The sequence below is a fragment of the Doryrhamphus excisus genome, linkage group LG7 (assembly GCF_037039965.1).
Source record: "Doryrhamphus excisus strain RoL-2023G ecotype Guam linkage group LG7, RoL_Dexc_Guam_v1.1, whole genome shotgun sequence".
Classification (NCBI taxonomy): domain Eukaryota; kingdom Metazoa; phylum Chordata; class Actinopteri; order Syngnathiformes; family Syngnathidae; genus Doryrhamphus; species Doryrhamphus excisus.
In genome coordinates, this window is record NC_136363.1 from 11,837,741 (window position 1) to 11,857,996 (window position 20,256).

A 20,256-nucleotide genomic window follows, 5' to 3' on the forward strand; every position below is an offset into this window, starting at 1 on the left:
TTGAGTATCTCTCCTAAATCTGTTCAAAAGTGGGAAAGTTATATCCCGCTTCTTGTTCCTTGATTGTTTTTTTTTATTTTTTTGGAATGTTTGAATGTCTACTACATTCATTCATATCCTGTGCATCTCCAGGGGGCTAACCCCCCAGAACCTAGTGACGCCTCTGTTTCAAGTTGTTATTAGCCTCAACACTTCAGCGTTTTGTTTTTACATTTTGGATGTTTTTTTATGGTTTGATTTTATTTCTACGATGCGCCAAAATGTACAATGGATTTGCAGTAGGAAAATGCACTTGTACTTTTGTAGTAGTATTACTTTTGATAGTGAAGTACATCAGCTGGAGTATGAGGTCTATGATGCGTATCTGACCTAAAGACCGTCCGCCATCTCCTCCAGGATCTCCCTCAATACTCTGACGCTGAACGTGAAGAGCGACAAGGTAACATAATTTTTCCAAATTATGTATTGATTCCACTGACTTTATTCTTATATTTTTCAAACATTTCTTGGAAGAAACACACATTAGTATGAAGATAAGATTAATTAAAAAACATAAAAATTAGAGAACATCAAGAAAACATAAATATAAATGAAAAAAAGCCTTCAGTTCATGTCACTTTATTCAAATAGCTAATTTAACAAAAATATTGACTTTCCAGAGGCCAAGTCCAGAGCTTCAGAATCTTCAATTCTCTTTCTGCAGGAGGTTGAAAGTTTGTCATTGCGAACATATGACACAAACATTTGCTTTCATAAAAATGAACTTACCTTGTTTGCTTCGGCAGCTTCACTTGAGCCTTTAGGTAAAAAAAAAAAAAGGACATTGTAAATATTAAATATTGATGATGTACATTGTCTAGCAAATGGATCAGGAAAGTAACTCATCATCCTAAGAGTGCACCACCTGAGGGGGTGAAAGTCCAAGAGACAAACTTGATGAGGCCATAGAGCACCAGCGCCACACCCACCATCGCCATGGAGTCTTCAATAGACGGCGTGCTGAATCCTGAGAGGACAAAAGCGTGACGTTAAATGTCATATCAGAATCCTCATGGCCTTTCACTCGATTCAAAGTTTCCTTCATGTTACCGATGATTCTGAGCGTCACGCCGGCCCGCCGTGTTCCTCCGGGATGCTGCCCCACGCAGGTGACCTCCCCTCCTCTGCCCAGGTCCAGCGTGGAAGTGTCCAGCTCCAGCCGGGTGTCCTGGCTGAAGGTGCCGTCCCAGGCCTGCCTGTGGCCGGTTAGGCGGCCGGGTCCCAAGGATCGGGTCGTTCCATCTGGGCTTTTGAACTCCCAGCTCAGCTCCAGCGAGTGTGGGGCAAAGCCTGAGGCTTCGCAGTGAACCGTCAAACTCTGCCCGGCAACAATCAGGGGCAGAGAGGCGGGGTGGATGGACAAGGAAGGTGGTTCTGTGCACAAGAGGAAAAAGATGGGACGGTTTTGGGTGGAATTGAACCATAAAGATCTTTTCTAGAAGGCTCACCTATGATCTCCAGCTCCATGGTCACCTGAGCCAGGAGGTGCGGCAGGTACACCATGCAGATGTACGTCCCGGAGTGGCTCACTCTGGCTTTCTGCAGGATCAGGGAAGCATTTCCTTTGCGGTGCACCTCAGCAATATCCATCACGGCGCCATTCTCCATCGCGTCAGACAGTCGGTCCGACTTGCCGTCGTAAGCCAGAATCATTTGGCCGCTGCCTCTGAACTGGTAGCGCCACTCGACGGCGAAGCCGGACTGTGGCGAGGCGGGGTCGGACCAGAACTGGCAGTTCAGCAGCACCGGATCGCCGAGTCTGGCCTTCACCGCAACCGTTGTAGTGGTCACGCTGAGGACCACTGAGGATGAAATCAAGGAGAAGCTTGTGTGAGAAATTGATTGACTGATCCTGAATCGTCTCCTCGAACATTACCGTCCAGCTCGCTGGTGCCTGTGGCGGCACGCAGGACAGTGGACATTCCCAGCTCTCCGCCCACCCCCTGGAGAGTGGCGGCGAACCAGTCGGCTTGCAGGTATATGGGGCTGAGGGCGGAATCTGTGAGTGAGGCGGCCCATTTGACGGAGGAGGGCTGCGGCAAGAAGGAGCTGATCTCGCACATGGGCTTGTTGGTGGAGCCGATGGGTGGGCGGAGCGAGCGGCCACAGAGGGTAGCGGCCGGATCTGACCAAAGTGAAGGTCGCCGCGGTCATTCAAGTCAACAGCAATCAAAAAGGCAATGGATGCTACAGACCCGCCACTGAGTAGATTCTCTGAATGCTGGAGTCAGGTGGTCTGTGCCGGCCCGCCGCAAGATGATGACCTTCCGTCCCCACGTCGAGTAGGACTTTTTCCTGGCTGCCGGAAGCTCCTCCTTGCTTCTTGTCCTGCAAGAACCAGCACTCTAGGACGGGACAGTGGCTGCTGCAACCTTTAGGAATGGAAAGTAGAATTCCAGTAAATGAATGACCAAGTTGAACGCTGTCGTGGACCCCCTGCCATGCTTCTCTTAGCCGCAAGGGGGCGTACACTCGAAGGAACACGCCGCTCCAAACTCCGCAAATAAACGTTTTCAAGGCAGTAGATGCAGGTGGACGATCATATTTAAAAAACACAAAAAGGTGACTGAATCTTATCTGAATCTCATTATTCGGTGGACGTTTTACTGCATTACATTTAATTTAGTAGTATTTCATGCTTAACCGGTTAGTCAAAGTGGCGTGTTTTTAAAAGCAACTACATTAACATACCTCGGCCGAAGCAGGCAAAAACAACCAAGGACAGGCTCCAAAAGGACCAAAGTTTCGTCATGGTTGTTCCACTAATATCTCCGCAATTGTAACTGTGGAGAAAAGGCGATGCAATGTTGCTGTTATCGGTTTTCCCCTTCACACAATAATACTTTCACTTTCACATTCAGCCTCTCAAACTGACCGGCTTCCGGTTAGTATAGCAATCTAGCAACAGACCTATGATGCAAAGCGGCTGCTTTTGAGAAGTGTATAACTGTTAACCGTCAGATGGCCAGGTTATACATGTATTTTTAGTCGGAAAACAAACGTTCATATTCGCCTGTCCGTCGCCATTGCGAGGTGCAGTTCTGTAAGCTCACAGCAGAGGGCGCTGCCGGACATACGTTATGAAAGCAAAGGTTTCTATGTCTATCGAACACTAACATTATTTTTATTAACCCTTCTCGAGAGGACTACAATACGATCACTGGCGTATTTGTGTGCGTGTTTATGTAATGAATAAATTGGTGAACAGAAGAACAGTTTATGAAGACGTTTGTCAAGTCACGTGATTTCCCAGAAACGCCACTCAAGCATTTACCTAACGTGGCCACAAGAGGGCTCCCTGTGACAGGTGTTTGAGACCCCTGGTGTAGAAGAATAACTGTATGATAGTTATGATGATATGATTATTATTGACAAAAACATTGTTATTATTACACATGTTAGTTGTTAGTTATAGTTAATGCAACAGTTGCTGGATAGAGTTGTTTGTCCCAAGAACTGAACATATCAACTTGCTTTTTAGCTTTCATTATCACTGCCGTCTGAAACATGAGGCAGGACTCGGTCATGAGTCACTCATCGTCTTCGGATCGCGCGTGAAAGTCCGACGTTTGAATTGTAAGTGATAATAACGAGACGCTTTTCCGTGTCTTCTTCGTCCGTGACGCTTCACTTTCACTTTATATTTAAATCGACAATACGCGGGTGATTGTGGACAGAAGACATTTAGCCCGAAGAAGGTGCTAGTCTGACGTCATGTTGGACCAGCAGGACTCGGAGGAGGTGAAAACCAGAGTAAGTATACTTTAATTAGAATTAGAATTAGAATTAGGCACGTTAATCGTGTCGTCTTTCTTCAGCCATGGAATTATCACCTCCACCAAGTTACCAAGGTTGTTTTCACGCATTTTGTGTGAAACTTCCCGTTCAAAGTGGACTTTTTCAATATTAATATTCTCAGATGCTTCTTCCTATTCAACTTTGATGGCAAGCTAATTGAGCTGTGTTTGAGCAGAGATGTCCAAAGTGCGAGCCAGGGGCCTAATTTGGCCCACAACTCATTTTATCGGCGCATGGAATATTGTAAAAGTGGAATTAATTCACTCTTATGAGCTAATTTGCTATGTCTCTAATTTTGTTTTGTTTTATAATACGATCAGTTAGCTTATCAGGGTTCAATTCCACCCTCGGCCATCTCTGTGTGGAGTTTGCATGTTCTCCCCGTGCATGCATGGGTTTTCTCCGGGTACTCCGGTTTCCTCCCACATTCCAAAAACATGCTAGGTTAATTGGCCACTCCAAATTGTCCATAGGTATGAATGTGAGTGTGAATGGTTGTTTGTCTATATGTGCCCTGTGATTGGCTGGCCACCAGTCCAGGGTGTACCCCGCCTCTCGCCCAAAGACAGCTGGGATAGGCTCCAGCACCCCTGCGACACTCGTGAAAATGAATGAATGAATAAAAATGGCTGTTGGAATGTAAATACATATACTGCATATATAGCTATAGTACTACAGTAAGAGTATTGTGCCGCATCAACCAGACAATACACTACCAATGTATGATGCAGAATATTAACCAACTACTATGCGAGCTCAAAAGACTCAGTAAGTGGTATGAATGTGAGTGTGAATGGTTGTTTGTCTATATGTGCCCTGTGATTGGCTGGCCACCAATCCAGGGTGTACCCCGCCTCTCGTCCGAAAACAGCTGGGATAGGCTCCAGCACCACCCGCGACCCTCGTGAGGATAAGCGGTAGAAAATGAATGAATGAATGAATGAGTTAGCTTAGCGTATACTGACCTCCAATTTCTTCTGCACCCACTAAAAGCTAATGACGATTTGACTGCTGATCGATGCTTTGGTTCAATGTTTCATGTTTTCCAGACAACAATCATTGCCATAGAGTTCGATGGCGGGGTCGTGCTAGGCTCGGACTCGCGTGTGTCTGCAGGGTGAGTCTTCACTGCAAGTGGTTCTCTGTTGTTCTACAGGAATTCTAATGCTCGCTTTTGGAATTGCAGCGTTAATGCAGGGAAAAAAAAACCTTCCTCGTGGACATGATACAATTCCCAAAAAGTAGGCTTCGCTACACATCATAACCGAAAGCCAATCAGATGTGTAGATTGATCATTCTTTAGAGCAGGAGTCTCAAACTCAATTTACCTGGGGGCCACTGGAGCTAGGTTCTGGGTGAAGCCGAGTCGCATCACGTTTTCAAAAAAATATTATTTTTTTCAGATTCAAATGTACAGTATTAACAGTTATTTAACCTTTAACATGAACATTAATGAAACCTAATAATTTGACCAAATTAGCAAGTTAGCATCGTACTCAGTTCCATCTGGGAGCAGCGTCGTAACTTTAACATGTTTGATGAGATGCTTTATCTTGACGTGTATTTTCCGTTTTATTCCAAATCATTTCCTGCATTTATTTGTATCCAGCGTCATAAGCCTTTAGCTTCATTGCTAATCCAAAGCAAAACAGGGTGGGTTAACATGGTAGGGTAACAGTATGGGTGGGGCAAAATCATGTTAATTGTGTCCGGTGTGCACACAGCTTTAAGCTGTCATTTCAACATTAAACTTTGGTATCAAGGTGGGGGCCTCAAACTAGCGTCTCATGGGCCGCATTTGGCTCGCGGGCCGCTAGTTTGAGACCCCTGCTTTAGAGAATATAGGCCAATCTAGCATGATGCTGCTGTTAAAATGTAACGTATCATGTTAGCAGTTTAGCAAGGTATAGCTATAGTGTACGCAACTGCTTCATGTGACGTTGTATGTGATGTATGTGACATATGGCAGCTATTACTACGTCGGCAGCCTTAAAGCTACAGACACGCAAATAAGAATGTTTCCAGTACGGGTTAGGGGCCATCCATAATTTTCAACATTTTCACGAGCGTACAAACCGTACGAAGGGGGGAGGGGGTTAAGACATCAACGTACGCTTTTTTGAAAACCAGAAAATGTTGATGTCTGTATGTTCGAACCGCGGGACGCAGTCAAATTTTAGCGCGAATAGACTGGTCCCCTGTCGTCGCATGCTCGCGCGAGAGCGTACCAGTCCACGCGATACTCCACGTGGCTCTGCGTGCTTCGCATTCCAACACAACAATCAGACAATGGCCGACCCCGGTGATTTCGATTACCTATTTTCGTTCATCAAAAAGAGAATTGCTGCCATTCATCGCTCACCGAGCAATGCATACAAACAATACATCAATGTTTACTGCTTTGTGCGTTCGGAAAGAAAGCGGAAGGACGCTGTCGTGGCTGGCCAGGCGGCTTGGAAAGGTTCCAAATCGAAGGAATCGAGCAGGGCGGATTTGTTCCGAAGTGCCGTTGCGAAAATGGAGAAGATCAAAACTAAACCGACCATCCTGAATCTATTCGCCAGCTCTGTGTTTATTTTCTATATTTGGGCATGGACCTGGCTGTGATTGCCATTTTCTGAATGACTCTGTGATGGTGAATTTGACTTTGTGGACAGTGCAGTAACAATCAATGTGATTTTCACTTCCTGTGATACACTGACTAGACTATAGGTGTGATTGTTAAGCCTTTTCAAAACAGTTGTGGCATCTTTATTGCATACTTCGCATTGAGTTGAGTTCAAGGGTTGTGTCCATCATTTCAAAGAAGATTTTATCTCCTCAGGCTTTTGGAAACCAGGGGCAACTCTTCTGCTCCTTGAGTAATCATGTGTGTATACAAGAAGTATTCCCTTGATTAAAAAATCCTGTGGAAAACAGTTGTTGCATCAGGACTTTTCTACATGTATCATTTGATAGAAAGAACAATACAAAAAGACCAAATTTGTAACACATTTGTATTTTCTTGAAAGAAAAATACAGTAAACCTCGGATATATCGGATTCAATTGTTCCCACTGGTTTTGTCCGATATAAGCGAAATCCGTTATATGCGTATACCGGAAAATGTCTGCCACATTCATTACACAGACGCGCAATGCCATGGGGGAACTTTCTTTGATCCATGTTCACAGCCAAAGCTGAAGATGATAACATCTTTGTATGAATTACAGACATGTACATGAGCATGTACAACGAAATAAAAAAAAATCTCAAATCTGTAGAAATGCCTTCTTGTTGCTATTAGGGAGATTTAGAAACCAAACGATAAACGTAAACGCAAACGATAATGACGTCACAGGCTATTGACAAGTCGGCAAGTTTCCATACATTTCAATAGCATGTGACGTCATTATCGTTTGCACTTACGTTTATCGTTTGGTTTCTAAACCTCGCTAATAGCAACAAGAAGGCATTTCTACAGATTTGAGAATTTTTTTTTTATTTCGTTGTACATGCTCATGTACATGTCTGTAATTCATACAAAGATGTTATAATTTTCAGCTTTGCTGTGAACATGGATCAAAGATGGATCAAAGGCCACGATGCGGCCATCCGATATACTATGCGAGGGAAATTGGAACAGGACTGGAGATTTTGTCCGAAATAGGCGAAATCCGTTATAAAAAATCCGATATATGCAATGAATTTTTATTGGAAATGCATTACAGAAAAATTGGTTCTTTTTTATCTGACCGTTGTGAGCGAATTTCCGATATATCCGAGTCCGATATATCCGAGGTTTACTGTACAAAAAAGAGGCATTTGATATAATTTTTTATCTTGTTCGTGTTCAATACAATGTTGATGGGCAGTGACTGATTGACCAGAGTCCCAAAATACAGCCAGACAACACTATTGGATTGGATATGTTCGAATTTCCTGGCTGTATTGGGTCAGTTGGTCATGGACCTATCAACATTTTTCATTTGGGATGGTACTCTTTTTAGGGGTGGGGGGGTTGCTCAAAAGAGTACGGTTTGTACGCTCGTGAAAATGTTGAAAATTATGGATGGCCCCTTACTAAAAGCATTTTTAAACAGTTTTTATGCCCCTCCCCCCCTCTCCAGGGATTCGGTGGTGAACCGGGTGATGAACAAGCTGTGCCCTCTCCACCAAAAGATCTACTGTGCTCTGTCGGGTTCTGCGGCGGACGCTCAAGCCATTGCAGAGCTGCTGCGCTCCCAGCTGTACCTTCACAGGTGGACCTGCACACGGCCACGTGGCTAACATGCAAATTAGAGACACCTCCCTATGTTTTTAACCTCAGTGTGGGGATAGGGGAGGAGCCCAGGGTTGGCGCCGCCGCCACCATGGTGAAGAACTTCTCGTATCGCTACAGAGACGAGCTGTCAGCGCATCTGATAGTGGCGGGTTGGGACAGAAGAGGCGGCGGGCAGGTCAGAGGTTACCCCCCCCCATCATTACCTTTAAGCACAAACGGCTTCAAACTTCTGACACAGCGTCCACATCACAATGTCCTCCTATGACCTCTCTTAGGTGTTTTCCACCCTCAGCGGCGGCCTGATTCGACAGCCGTTTGCCGTGGGAGGCTCCGGCAGCTCGTACGTGTACGGCTTTGTGGATGCTGAGTACCGGGCGGGCATGAGCAGAGCCGCGTGCCAGAAGTTTGTGCTCAACAGTAAGCGCAGGACCTCGCTCGCAAAAGGATGGCGTGCATGTCGTTATTGCTCTCATCAGGCCCGGCCTTCATCTGTGTTTTCTCTCGTATAGCACTCGCTCTCGCCATTAAACGGGATGGATTCAGCGGAGGTGTGGCCTATTTGGTCACCGTCGATGAACACAGGGCAGAGGAGAAAGTCGTTTTGGGAAACGACTTGCCCACCTTTTTTGATGGGTGAGTAATGGCCGCGTCACGCCATGTGGTTTCGACTGTGGACCTTAACCTGCATAACTTCCTGTTGCTGATGTCATTAAAGCAAAGGAACATATTGAGTGGATGTCTTTTTACTATCATGCAGGAATATAGGCTAGTCTTGTAACTGACATTTCCCTGACTTTGTGGATTATTTCCAGTCTAATGATTACTTATAAGAGGAGCAATCGCATTAATGATATGTGTAGCGGAGAGGCTTCTCGGGTTGTGAGATCGTCTCCCAGGATGGACTAGTTTGGAGCGGTCAAAGGTGAACACGGAAGGTTGTCCTCTTTTGGTGATTTTATTTAGGTTATGATGTGGTACTGATGAGACATACATACAAAGACAAATACACAATAAATGATAAGTAACGTAATGTAACTCATATTACACAAGTATAATGATGAGTTAAAGGCACGCTACACACAGAAATTCAACAAAGAAACCAAGCAAACATGACACTCACTAGAATAACCGTTAGTCATAGTTAGCTTAAATACTGATATTAGCACCGATGAAAAGGGAGCCTAACTTTGTGAAAAGGGTGCCCAAACTACTCCACAGCTCCCACAATAAGCTCAAAAGACTCACCTTTATGCATTCACGCACAGCATCAACCTGGTGATATGATGTATGAGGCGCAATAAGGCTCAGAGATCTATATATTGTTCAACCGAAAAAACGTCCCGCACTGTGGTGCGTTTACTGACCACTGAACACCGTAGGACAAACCACACTCTAAGCCGAACATACAATGCAATGTAAATTATGGGCTTTCTAACAGTCACAATGTTTATGAAAGTAATATCAATGCGTTTTCTGTATACTAAGTAACAGAATGTAATCTTGAATAATGCCTGAGAACTAACACTGCACTCTAAGCTGAACATACAATGCAATGTAAATTATGGGCTTTTTAACAATATGGCATGTCTTTATTATGTGAAGCTGACATGACATGTTGCCCCAAACAACAAATAAACACATTCTGCAGATCCTCATCAAAATAGAACACAACTAATTTACTAGGATTATTATCGACACTATTAATAATTGTATTGTTCCAACCACTCCTAGTTGTAGCCCGATAAAAAGTCCATGAATAACGTTTAGCGGAGGTAAAAGCAAGCTAGCGTAGCCCCGCCCCACTGATGCAGTATACGGAGAAGTTAGAAAAGAAAATGAAAGTACAAGCTGATTCCACTTCGGAGCTATTTAAGAATGGCGACGATTTCAGTCCCTCGTCAAGTTTTTGCTTGGATACTAGCAATTTGCGTGGACACCTGCTTGGTGTACGCCACGGTCGCGTTGGCGCCATTAGAGAGCACACGCGAGACCGACACGCGTCTGGGGTTCGTGTGGGTGCTCGCGCTGCTGAGGTGTTTGGCGCTAGCCGCCGTTACAGCAGCCGCCCTCGGAGGCCTGCCACCGGCGCCGGCTCGCCTCCTCGCTGCGCATAGTGCGCTTCCAGCCGTGTTGGAGACCGGCGCTTTGGCCCTGCGCTTGGACGACAACCGGTGCGGAGTGATGGCGGACGCGCGTTGCTGGCTGATGTGCGCCGGAGCATCGCTGGCTGCCGCTTTATTTTGGGAAGTCGCCGTCCCGGACTTCCAGGACAAAGAGAAGCGAAACAAGCCCAGAGTGTTGTTCATGAGGGTGGTCCGTTTGTACAAGCCTGACTATCCTGTGATGTTTGCTGCCTTCCTGTTTCTCACCGTGGCTGTTGTCTGTAAATATCACATTATCATAATGATAAGGATGATGATGATGATGATAATAAAGTGACCTGAACGTATGTGTTATGTGTGTGTCTCAGGTCAGATGGCCATCCAGTTTTACACGGGGAAGATCATTGACCATCTGCGTGGTCCTGACCTGCCAAGTGAATTCTTCTCAGCAATCCTCCTCATGGGCCTCTACTCTCTGGGAAGGTGCCTACCAAAGACCACCACACTCATTGCATGGCAAAACCACTCCGACGTGTCTTGATGTTGTCTTTTATTCGCTCAGCTCGGTGGGCACCGGCTGCAGAGGGGGGCTTTTCACATGGGCCAGGAGCTCCTTCATGTGCAGAGTGAATGGCAAGCTGTTTGAAGCTTTGACCAAACAGGAAGTTGCATTTTTCGACACCGTTAAGACAGGTAAGTAAGGTCAAAACTATAAAATATAAAAATAAAATATAAAAATATAAACTATAAAATAACTCGCAAACTAGAGAGCTAGCGACCTAAACGGTAGCCTTCAAATTATTTCCTTTAAACTTAAATAGCCAAAAACTTACCACTTCCACACAGATAAGGAGGATAATTATTAACAGTTATTTAACCTTTAACATGAACATTAATCAAACGTAATATTTTTTTCTGGGTACATGATACCATACAGCATCCATATCAAACTTGCACGGGCCGCACTAACATTAAACTTTCATATCAAGGCGGGGGACTCAAGCTAGTGTGGCCCGCAGGCCGCGCGTTTGAGACCCCTGACCTATATTGTCCATAATCCTTCCTTATATCATCTTTTTCACACAATTTATACTATCTTGAGCTGAAAAGATGTAATTTAATTTTTGAGCTTGTTCGGCCGGCTGACGGCTGGCCGCTCAAATCTCACCACTGCTGTGGACGGCTGTGGCGCCACGGCTGTGGGGCGGGGCGGCCAAGGAAAGCACAGCCGTGTAGACCTCTAGCGTGCATCCAGTGCAGATGTTGCACTCAAAACAGCCAAAACTGGTGAGCGTGCTAGTGATGGTTCTTGACACTTTCGCCATTCGGCTACGAAGCGGAAAAGACGGGACTAAATTGAGTGATTTCAATTGAGACACACTACTGGCTGGGGTTGGGCTCCAAGACATTAGTAGGCAGGGTATGTTTTAAAGTGTACGTACTTTGAATGCAGGTGAAATGACCTCCAGGCTGTCTAAGGACACCAGCCTGATGGGGGATACAGCGTGTCTCAACATCAACGTCCTGCTGAGGAACCTGATCAAGACAGTGGCCATCTTGGCCCTCATGCTGCAACTGTCATGGAAGCTGACATTTTTAGTGTTGATGGAGGTGCCCGTCACTGGCCTCATACAGAACATCTACAACATGCACGAGCAGGTTGTGAACCATCTACTCAGCACACAAATTTATGACCATGCTCATTTTAATCCACGCAGTCATAGCTGACCACTTTGTGGCTCATTTTCTTTCTCCAGCGATTAAAAGTGGCCATACAGGACTCTGTGGCTGTGGCCAGCGAAACAGCCAATGAGATCATTTTAGGTATTCGGACGGTGCGGAGCTTCAGCGCTGAGAAACACGAGGCCCGTCACTATGGCAACCGGCTGCTGGACACGCACAACCTCAAAGCCCAGCGAGACACCGGCAGGATTGTGTACCTTCTCCTACACAGGGTGAGATGGCAAGGATTTTCAGAGATTAATGGGGAGGGGTCTGATAGCTGTGTGTGTGTGTGTGTGTGTGTGTGTGTGTGTGTGTGTAGTTGATAGCATTGGCCACACAGGTGCTGATGTTGTGGTACGGCAGGTTGTTCATTCAGAAGGGGCAGATTAGCACCGGCGACCTGGTCTCCTTCATCCTCTACCAGTCAGACCTCGGGGGCAACATCAGGGTATGATCACATATAGAGTTTTGGAATTTGAGAATGATATTATCGCTGAATTATCTGCTGGTGACTTTCATTTTTCATGCTTTGCATTTTGTTCTCTAATGCATTGATTTTCAACCACTGTGCCGCGGCACACTAGTGTACCTTAAGAAACCGTCAGGTGTGCAGTGAGGAATTATCCAATATCACTTTTTATAGTTAACATTGATTAATTCATTCATTAATTCATTTTCTACCGCATTTTCTACCGCTTTTCCTGGAGCCTATCCCAGCTGTCTTTGGGCGAGAGGCGGGGTACACCCTGGACTGGTCGCGAGCCAATCACAGGGCACATATAGACAAACAACCATTCACACTCACATTCATACCTATGGACAATTTGGAGTCGCCAATTAACCCAGCATGTTTTTGGAATGTGGGAGGAAACCAGAGTACCCGGAGAAAACCCACGCATGCACGGGGAGAACATGCAAACTCCACACAGAGATGGCCGAGGGTGGAATTGAACCCTGGTCTCCTAGCTGTGAGCGCCATCTGTGAAACAGAATGCAGTTTTATTAAAAAAGAAAATATATATCTATATAAAACATATCCCGAGTTGAATTATAAAATATTAGCAAGATTGAATTTGATCTTTTCCTGTTTAAATTTATCCCGGGTACGTTCTTTCAGCGCATGACGCAACACGCAGATCCAGAGGTTCTTCAGTTTTAAAAATGGAGGCGAGCAATCGGCATTGGACTAAGCAAAGTTTGTTTTTGATTCAAACTAAATTTCAAGACTGGACAGACGAAAAACTGGCAATACGGAGTTATTCCAACAAGTGAAAGAACAACTTGGGGAAGTCTGTATCACGTGATGTTGATGTTTACGTTTTACCGCACATGACCCATTGACTATTCTGGTTGATTTTCACGGCGCATGTAGACAAGAGATTGGAATATTCCTTTCTATGGATACCATTGAAAAATTGAAAAAGAGAAAAGTGGTCATGTAAAAACATGGCTACTGTGGAGTGTCTGTGGTGTAAAGACTGGCAGAGCAATGTAATATTGGTCCGTGTGGCAACACCTACCTTGTTCCTCCCATAGACTTATTGATGCACGTGTGAGGTCGTGGTGACATTTTGTAACATTTTTGGTTCGTGTTGTGCCACAAGATTTTTCCAATGTAAAAGACGTGCCGTGGCTCAAAAAAGGTTGAAAAACACTGCTCTAATGTACCCAAAATGGAACTGAACTGTGTCCTTCAAAGTGAGATTGTGGCATCCCATTCCAGCTTTAATGTCTGCTGATAATGTGTCCCATCAGGCACTGATCTACATCAGCTGCAATATGGTCAACTCAGTGGGGGCCGCTGCTAAAGTCTTTGAGTATCTGGATCGAGAACCTCAGGTCAGCACCAAAGGGGAACAAGCACCCAATCAGCTTAAGGGACACGTGGTCTTCCGACATCTGAACTTCGTCTACCCGACACGCCCCAACGTACCTGTGCTCCAGGTGAGTCTGACACGTCATTGTATGAACACTGCACTCAAGCATGAAGGCAAACATGTTTCCCACCAGGACTTCTCTTTGGAGCTGAAAGCGGGTCAGATGACGGCGTTGGTTGGCCCTTCGGGAGAGGGAAAGAGTACCTGTGCCTCTTTGCTGAAGCGCTGGTACGAGCCGATGGATGGCCAAATCCTGTTGGACGATGCTCCACTGGAATCCTACGATCACCGCTTCCTCAGCAAGAAGGTGAAGGCCCAAAAGCCAACTCCCACACGCTGTGTAATTCATGCGATGGCTCCTCCTGACAGGTGGTGAAGTGGAAAAAAAACATGCAGCCTGATTTTTAAACGATTTCCAATTTGACTCAGAACCAGAGTGTGCGCCCAGCATCATTCCAAACTAACCTGGGGGTGTTTTGACAGATCGCCTTGGTCAGCCAGGAGCCGGTGCTCTTCTCTGGCACAGTCAGACACAACATCGCCTACGGGATTGATGACTGCTCCATGGACGCCGTCCAAGAAGCAGCTCGCCAGGCCAACGCCCACGACTTCATCACACAGCTGGAGAAAGGCTACGATACAGGTGAGGGTGTCCGCTTTTGAGGAAGGAGAAAAAAATGAATGCTCACGTTTTGATGCGTTTTCTCAGAGGTGGGCGAGGGGGGCAGCCTGTTGTCCAAGAGTGAACGGCAGCGGATCGCCATTGCTCGAGCGATGGTTCGGCAGCCACAGGTCCTCATTCTGGATGAAATAACCAGCTCTCTGGATGAGCACAGTGAAAACAAGGTATGTCCAAACTACACACAAAGTTTGCAAGCACTGATGAAAGGGGGCCATGTAGACCCCTCTATAATTCAATCCAATATTATACCACCAAGGCTGCACGGTGGTTGAGTGGTTAGCGCGCAGGCCTCACAGCTACGAGACCCGAGTTCAATTCCAATTCCACATTCAGGTATGAATGTGAGTGTGAATGGTTGTTTGTCTATATGTGCCCTGTGATTGGCTGGCCACCAGTCCAGGGTGTACCCCGCCTCTCGCCCAAAGACAGCTGACAGCTGAGATAGGCACCGCGCGACCCTCATGAGGATAAGCGGTAGAAAATGAATGAATGAATTATACCACCATTTTGTTCATGTTCTGGTAACAGAAGCATATGGAAGTGGACACTGGAATTGCATTTTAAGTCCATTATCTCACTGGTTCGTAGGTCCTGCACACCCTGGCGAGTCGCTGCAATCAAACCCTGCTGGTGATTGCTCACAGACTCAAGACCATCGAGATAGCCGATCAGATCGTTGTGATCGGGGGCGGCAAAGTTCAGGAGCAGGGAACGCACAGAGAACTGCTGGACAAGAAGGGGAGCTACTGCAAAATGAGAAACAAGCTTGCCACAAGGGGAAGCGACTGACATGGCCCATGTGCCGGAACAAATATTATTACCGCTGTCATCCAGTACGTTTTTTTCCGTGCAGTATTCAAATGTCCTCAATTAAAAAAAACATTTTGGATCACAGTCTATCTCGGTCATGGTGGTTGTTTTCTGAAAGCTTTACTGGCATTGATGGATGTTTCCCGGTCATATGAAATCAAGGTGAGGAAAATCATGCTCGAAGATACATCTAGAGATGTAAAGCTCAACCACAAATCATTCATAACCTGCACATATTTTGAATATGATGTTATGATTATACATATACTGATATTTTATTTTTGCTTCTCGTCCTGCAGCACATATTGACACAATGACACTGATGGTGTTAGCTTAAATCAGGGGTCTCAAACTCAATTCACCTGGGGGCCACTGGAGCTAGGGTCTGGGTGAGACTGGGCCGCATCAGGTTTTCAAAAAAAAAAAAAAAAACGCATTTATTAATAACAGAAAAATTTATAAACTTTGCTTTGGTTCCGATTTTCTACAAGAAAAGCTCTGATAAAACATTCCACTGTTCTCAAATATCTTAATCTAATAAAATGGCAAACCTGTGTCTTGAGACACATGCTAACTCGCAAACTAGAGAGCTAGCGACCTAAACGGTAGCCTCCAAGTTATTTCCTTTAAACTTAAAAAGCCAAAAACTTACCACTTCCACACGGATAGGGAGGATAACTATTAACAGTTATTTAACTTTTAACATGAACATTAATCAAACGTAATTTTTTTCTGGGTACATGATACCATACAGCATCCATATCAAACTTGCGCGGGCCGCACTAACATTAAACTTTCATATCAAGGCGGGGGCCTCAAACTAGTGTCCTGCGGGCCACATTTGGCCCGCGGGCCGCGTGTTTGAGACCCCTGGCTTAAATCCTCGTAGACAAACCCTAACAGTTATGGAGTTAAAGATGTACACACCAAGGTTTTTTTGACAGTGCACCAGATATGTCAAAAAGGAGTGGCGTGCACCTGAGCCATAAATCATCCGCCATCTCAGGGCTTGGAAGGTTGCAATGCAAAATGGCTGACACAAACAGTGTAGGGTGGTGTCTTTTGCCAAAATAGCCTGCACTTGCATGTGGGAAAGTCCCATCCCTGTGGAATTTCACTTTTGTTTTCCTTCGTTGAAACGACGGTAAGGTGGCATGTAGTGAGTGAAAGAGTTTGTTGGCCCTCAACAGGAAAAAAAAATATACGTATGTAGGGATGTTTCCATCGGCGTTTTTATGCTGATACCGATCACAATCATCCATGAGTGAAATCGGCCGATACCGATACTGATTCCAATCACATAAGTAAAGTGTAAATGCTAAAATGTATATGATGAATATATTCATTCAGAATAAACAAAGTTCAGGCTCATTATTGTCCAGTTTAAGGGACAGAAACCTTTGTTATGCGCTCCCTAAAAGATGTCAATCTAGCGTCTACATCTATGTCCGGGCATCACTGAAACTCTAGAATGAAGACAACAACACAGCGCACTGAAGCTGTTTCGCTCTGATAAGCGTTACTGATGCAAAACATGATGCTGGCGTCCGCTCACCCTTGATTTTGCTTTACTTGCATAGGGACACGTGATTAAAAAAAACTAATTCAGTCTACAGTAGCAAGCCTCCCCTGTTCTCTGGTATCAACCACGTGATTTCTGGTATAAAAAAATCAGGCCTCAGTTATGATGCCAAGCAGCGTAAGCTGCTCTCTAGCGCCATCTAGTGATTGAAACAAAACAGCCTCCATCCAACATGTGAAGGATAGCACTGGGATGCCTCCCAGTGGCATAAAACATGGAGTATAATGTGATATTATCCTGACTCAGCAAAAAGATCCCTCAAGTCCACACTGATCACGGCAGGATAAGTAGGAGTGTTTTTGTGTCCCTTTCATTTCAAGTCAAGGCATTGCACCAAAAATGGTACGATTTGGTGCCATTTTGGAACCAAAATCTTATGTCTAAGCAGTCAAACAGGACTTGGAGTTCAACCATCATCATTCACCTGAGGGCCGCAGATAGACAAATTGACACAATTCACATTCAATTTCATTAAAAGGAGTCTTGTATACGTTTATGTGTGTATACGTTAAGTGTGTGTCTGAGTACTATGGGGTGTCATGACACACATGAGATGAGATTGGGTCCACAAGAACAAGATGAGACAAAAGTTTAACATGAGTTTATATCAATAAAAACATTCATTCATTCATTTTCTGCCGCTTTTTGTCGCGGGGGTGCTGGAGCCTATCCCAGCTGTCTTTGGGTGAGAGGCGGGGTGCACCCTGGACTGGTGGCCAGCCAATCACAGGGCACATGTAGACAAACAACCATTCACACTCACATTCATACCTATGGACAATTTGGAGTGGCCAATTAACCTAGCATGTTTTTGGAATGTGGGAGGAAACCGGAGTACCGGGAGAAAACCCATGCATGCATGGGGAGAACATGCAAACTCCACACAGAGATGGCCGAGGGTGGGATTGCACCCTAATTTCCTAGCAGTGAGGTCTGCACGCTAACCACGAGACCGCCGTGCAGCCCCAATAAAAACATCAATGAAACAAACTGTTTTATCTAACCATACCACATAAAACAATGCAGTGGACTTTCAAATGTTTGTTGCCCCACAAATTGACAATAAAAGATATTATTGAGCGCAAATAAACCACTGTTATGATAATATATAATAATAATAATAGTGCAATACCACAATAGTGCAATATTGAAGGCCGGAATAATGATCAGGTCCATATTCATTTATCAAGTGATGTATTTATTTATTATTATTTGACACTTTTTGTGTTTTGTCATGTTTTAATCTCACAAGATCTTGTGACACCCTGAATAGTACACTTACTTCACACTGGATGGATTTTTCGAGGTAAAGCCAACTCCGGGACAAGTGCTACTTCGAGCAGCCATCAGGTGGCGACAGAGAGCTGAGACAGGTCATGACCTTAGGAGAGTCAGAAGATGACACAAATCAAATGATGGTCGTCAACAACTAACCAAAAACTTCATAGGTATTTGTTAATCCTACCCATCAATAAAGTTGATTTTGAATGCTATCTTAAAAGACATTTCATGAATAGTAATGTATCAATATCATATTTATCTGTTTTGTTTCTAAATCATCATGTTGATAAAGGCTGGACATTGCAAGCTTTCCGGGGCACAGAGACATACGCTACAAAAGAGATTTGTTTCTGGATTAGGAAGCACGTTAATCTTGTGTAATCTCATTTCATGTCAGTGATCTTCTGGATTCAGTTTCCTGTGCCGTAGCTGCTTTGTCAGGTGGAGAATGAAACAAGCCACCATTGTTCGCTACATGGATACTCTCTCCACCTGAAGAAAAAAAAACATCCATTCAGATGGAAATGCTCACTTTGAGAGTATAGAGACAGGCGTCACTGCATACACACACACACACACACACACACACACACGCTCACACACACCGACAATTTGTTTTACATGGACGCATAATCAAGTCGCCATTGTTTACTTAGAATGAGTGTCTTTACGTCTAAACTTATGGTTATTCCTTGTCCTGGCAGAGGCATCAATCTGGTTAGCATCTGTTTCCATAAATTCTACTTTGACGGCTCAGTATGAGCAAGCAGTATTAAATGTACACATTTTCAGCGTGCTTTATCAAATAACACGCTTACCAGGAGAAAACGCTATCACATTCCAAAAGTAAGAGCGTGGTCAGGAAGAAGAATTAAAAAAGAAGAATTAAAGACTGCTTTCAAGTTGGATGACTTGGATTGTTAGTGTGGTCAGCGACTGCTGCAATCAGGGACACACACCAGTGTTGAGTCAGAGTCGATTGTGATGTAATCTTCAAAGCCCCCACCCCCCTTCTGCCACTGCTTCCTGATACTCAGGTAGAAACTGCATGGCTGGGCTGGTGTAGATGAGACCAGGAAATAGATTATTTTATTTAAATCAGACATATCATGTAGTGCATTTCAGTCAATTGCAGCCAATCAACTGCTTAATAATACGGTGGCCGACAGATGCAAACGCTCCAAACAAATAATCCAAAAATCCCAAAATAAACACACAATCAAATAAATGCAAAAGAAAATTGCGAAATCACACCCACAAACCACTGACATGAGGAAGGATGTGAGCAGGATGAAAAGGTGTATTTTTCTTTGTGTTTGATAAACACTTGGCCAAAAGATTATACAGATTACGGTATTTGTTATTTGGTTATGAATGTGAGTGTGAATGGTTGTTTGTCTATATGTGCCCTGTGATTGGCTGGCAACCAGTCCATGGTGTACCCTGCCTCTCGCCTGAAGACAGCTGGGATAGGCTCCAGCACCTCCGCAAGCTTTGTGAGAATAAGCGGTAGAAAATTCATGAATGAATAATGCAAACACGATGACCAAATGAAATATGCAGGCTATACAGTGCATCCGGAAAGTATTCACAGCGCTTCACTTTTTCTACATTTTGTCATGTTACAGCCTCATTCCAAACTGTATTAAATTAATCTCTTACCTCAAAATTCTACACAAAATACTCCATTATGACAATGTGAAAAAATATTTTTTTTGACATGTTTTGAATTTATTAAAAATAGAAAACAAAAAAATCACATTTACATAAGTATTCACAGCCTTTGCCATGAAGCTCAAAATTGAGCTCAGGTGCATCTTTTTTCCTCTGATCATCCTTGAGATCTTTCTACAGCTTAATTGGAGTCCACCTGCAGTAAATTCAGTTGATTGGACATGATTTGGAAATATAATAACTGTCTATATAAGGTCCCACAGTTGACTGTGCATGTCAGAGCACAAACACCAAGCATGAAGTCAAAAGAACTGTCTGTAGACCTGCGAGACAGGATTGTCTTGAGGCACAAATCTGGGGAAGGATACAGAAACATTTCTGCTGCTTTGAAGGTCCCAATGAGCACAGTGGCCTCCATTATTC

General features: G+C 44.5%; 3 protein-coding genes across 6 annotated transcripts; 2 read left to right on the top strand and 1 right to left on the bottom strand.

The window, feature by feature from the left end:
• Positions 1-602: 602 nt before the first annotated feature.
• tapbp.1 (TAP binding protein (tapasin), tandem duplicate 1) lies at positions 603-9,436 on the bottom strand. Of its 2 annotated transcripts, XM_058046677.2 has the most exons (9): positions 9,346-9,434; positions 2,731-2,822; positions 2,235-2,411; positions 1,916-2,164; positions 1,488-1,841; positions 1,090-1,413; positions 905-1,006; positions 769-797; positions 603-697 (listed from the first exon to the last, which is right to left on the bottom strand). In XM_058046677.2, exons 2-9 carry the CDS (start codon positions 2,789-2,791, stop codon positions 686-688), a joined length of 1,308 nt encoding a protein of 435 aa, XP_057902660.2. In that variant the 5' UTR covers positions 2,792-2,822; positions 9,346-9,434; the 3' UTR covers positions 603-685. The 2 variants fall into 2 exon arrangements, with proteins under 2 accessions (XP_057902660.2, XP_057902661.2); XM_058046678.2 differs by lacking the exon at positions 2,731-2,822 and having other exon boundaries at positions 9,346-9,436.
• Positions 3,438-10,682, top strand: psmb9a (proteasome 20S subunit beta 9a). Of its 2 annotated transcripts, XM_058046679.2 has the most exons (8): positions 3,438-3,615; positions 3,717-3,792; positions 4,887-4,954; positions 7,946-8,077; positions 8,146-8,275; positions 8,376-8,517; positions 8,610-8,733; positions 10,571-10,682. In XM_058046679.2, exons 2-8 carry the CDS (start codon positions 3,754-3,756, stop codon positions 10,608-10,610), a joined length of 675 nt encoding a protein of 224 aa, XP_057902662.2. In that variant the 5' UTR covers positions 3,438-3,615; positions 3,717-3,753; the 3' UTR covers positions 10,611-10,682. The 2 variants fall into 2 exon arrangements, with proteins under 2 accessions (XP_057902662.2, XP_078648226.1); XM_078792100.1 differs by having other exon boundaries at positions 3,439-3,792.
• tap2a (transporter associated with antigen processing, subunit type a) lies at positions 9,937-15,779 on the top strand. Of its 2 annotated transcripts, XM_058046674.2 has the most exons (11): positions 9,938-10,483; positions 10,571-10,685; positions 10,765-10,895; positions 11,656-11,861; positions 11,960-12,157; positions 12,247-12,375; positions 13,683-13,871; positions 13,938-14,111; positions 14,288-14,447; positions 14,514-14,650; positions 15,075-15,778. In XM_058046674.2, the coding sequence occupies exons 1-11, from the start codon at positions 9,976-9,978 to the stop codon at positions 15,273-15,275; spliced, it is 2,148 nt and encodes a 715-aa protein (XP_057902657.2). In that variant the 5' UTR covers positions 9,938-9,975; the 3' UTR covers positions 15,276-15,778. The 2 variants fall into 2 exon arrangements, with proteins under 2 accessions (XP_078648225.1, XP_057902657.2); XM_078792099.1 differs by lacking the exon at positions 12,247-12,375 and having other exon boundaries at positions 9,937-10,483; positions 15,075-15,779.
• The last annotated feature ends 4,477 nt before the right edge of the window (positions 15,780-20,256 follow it).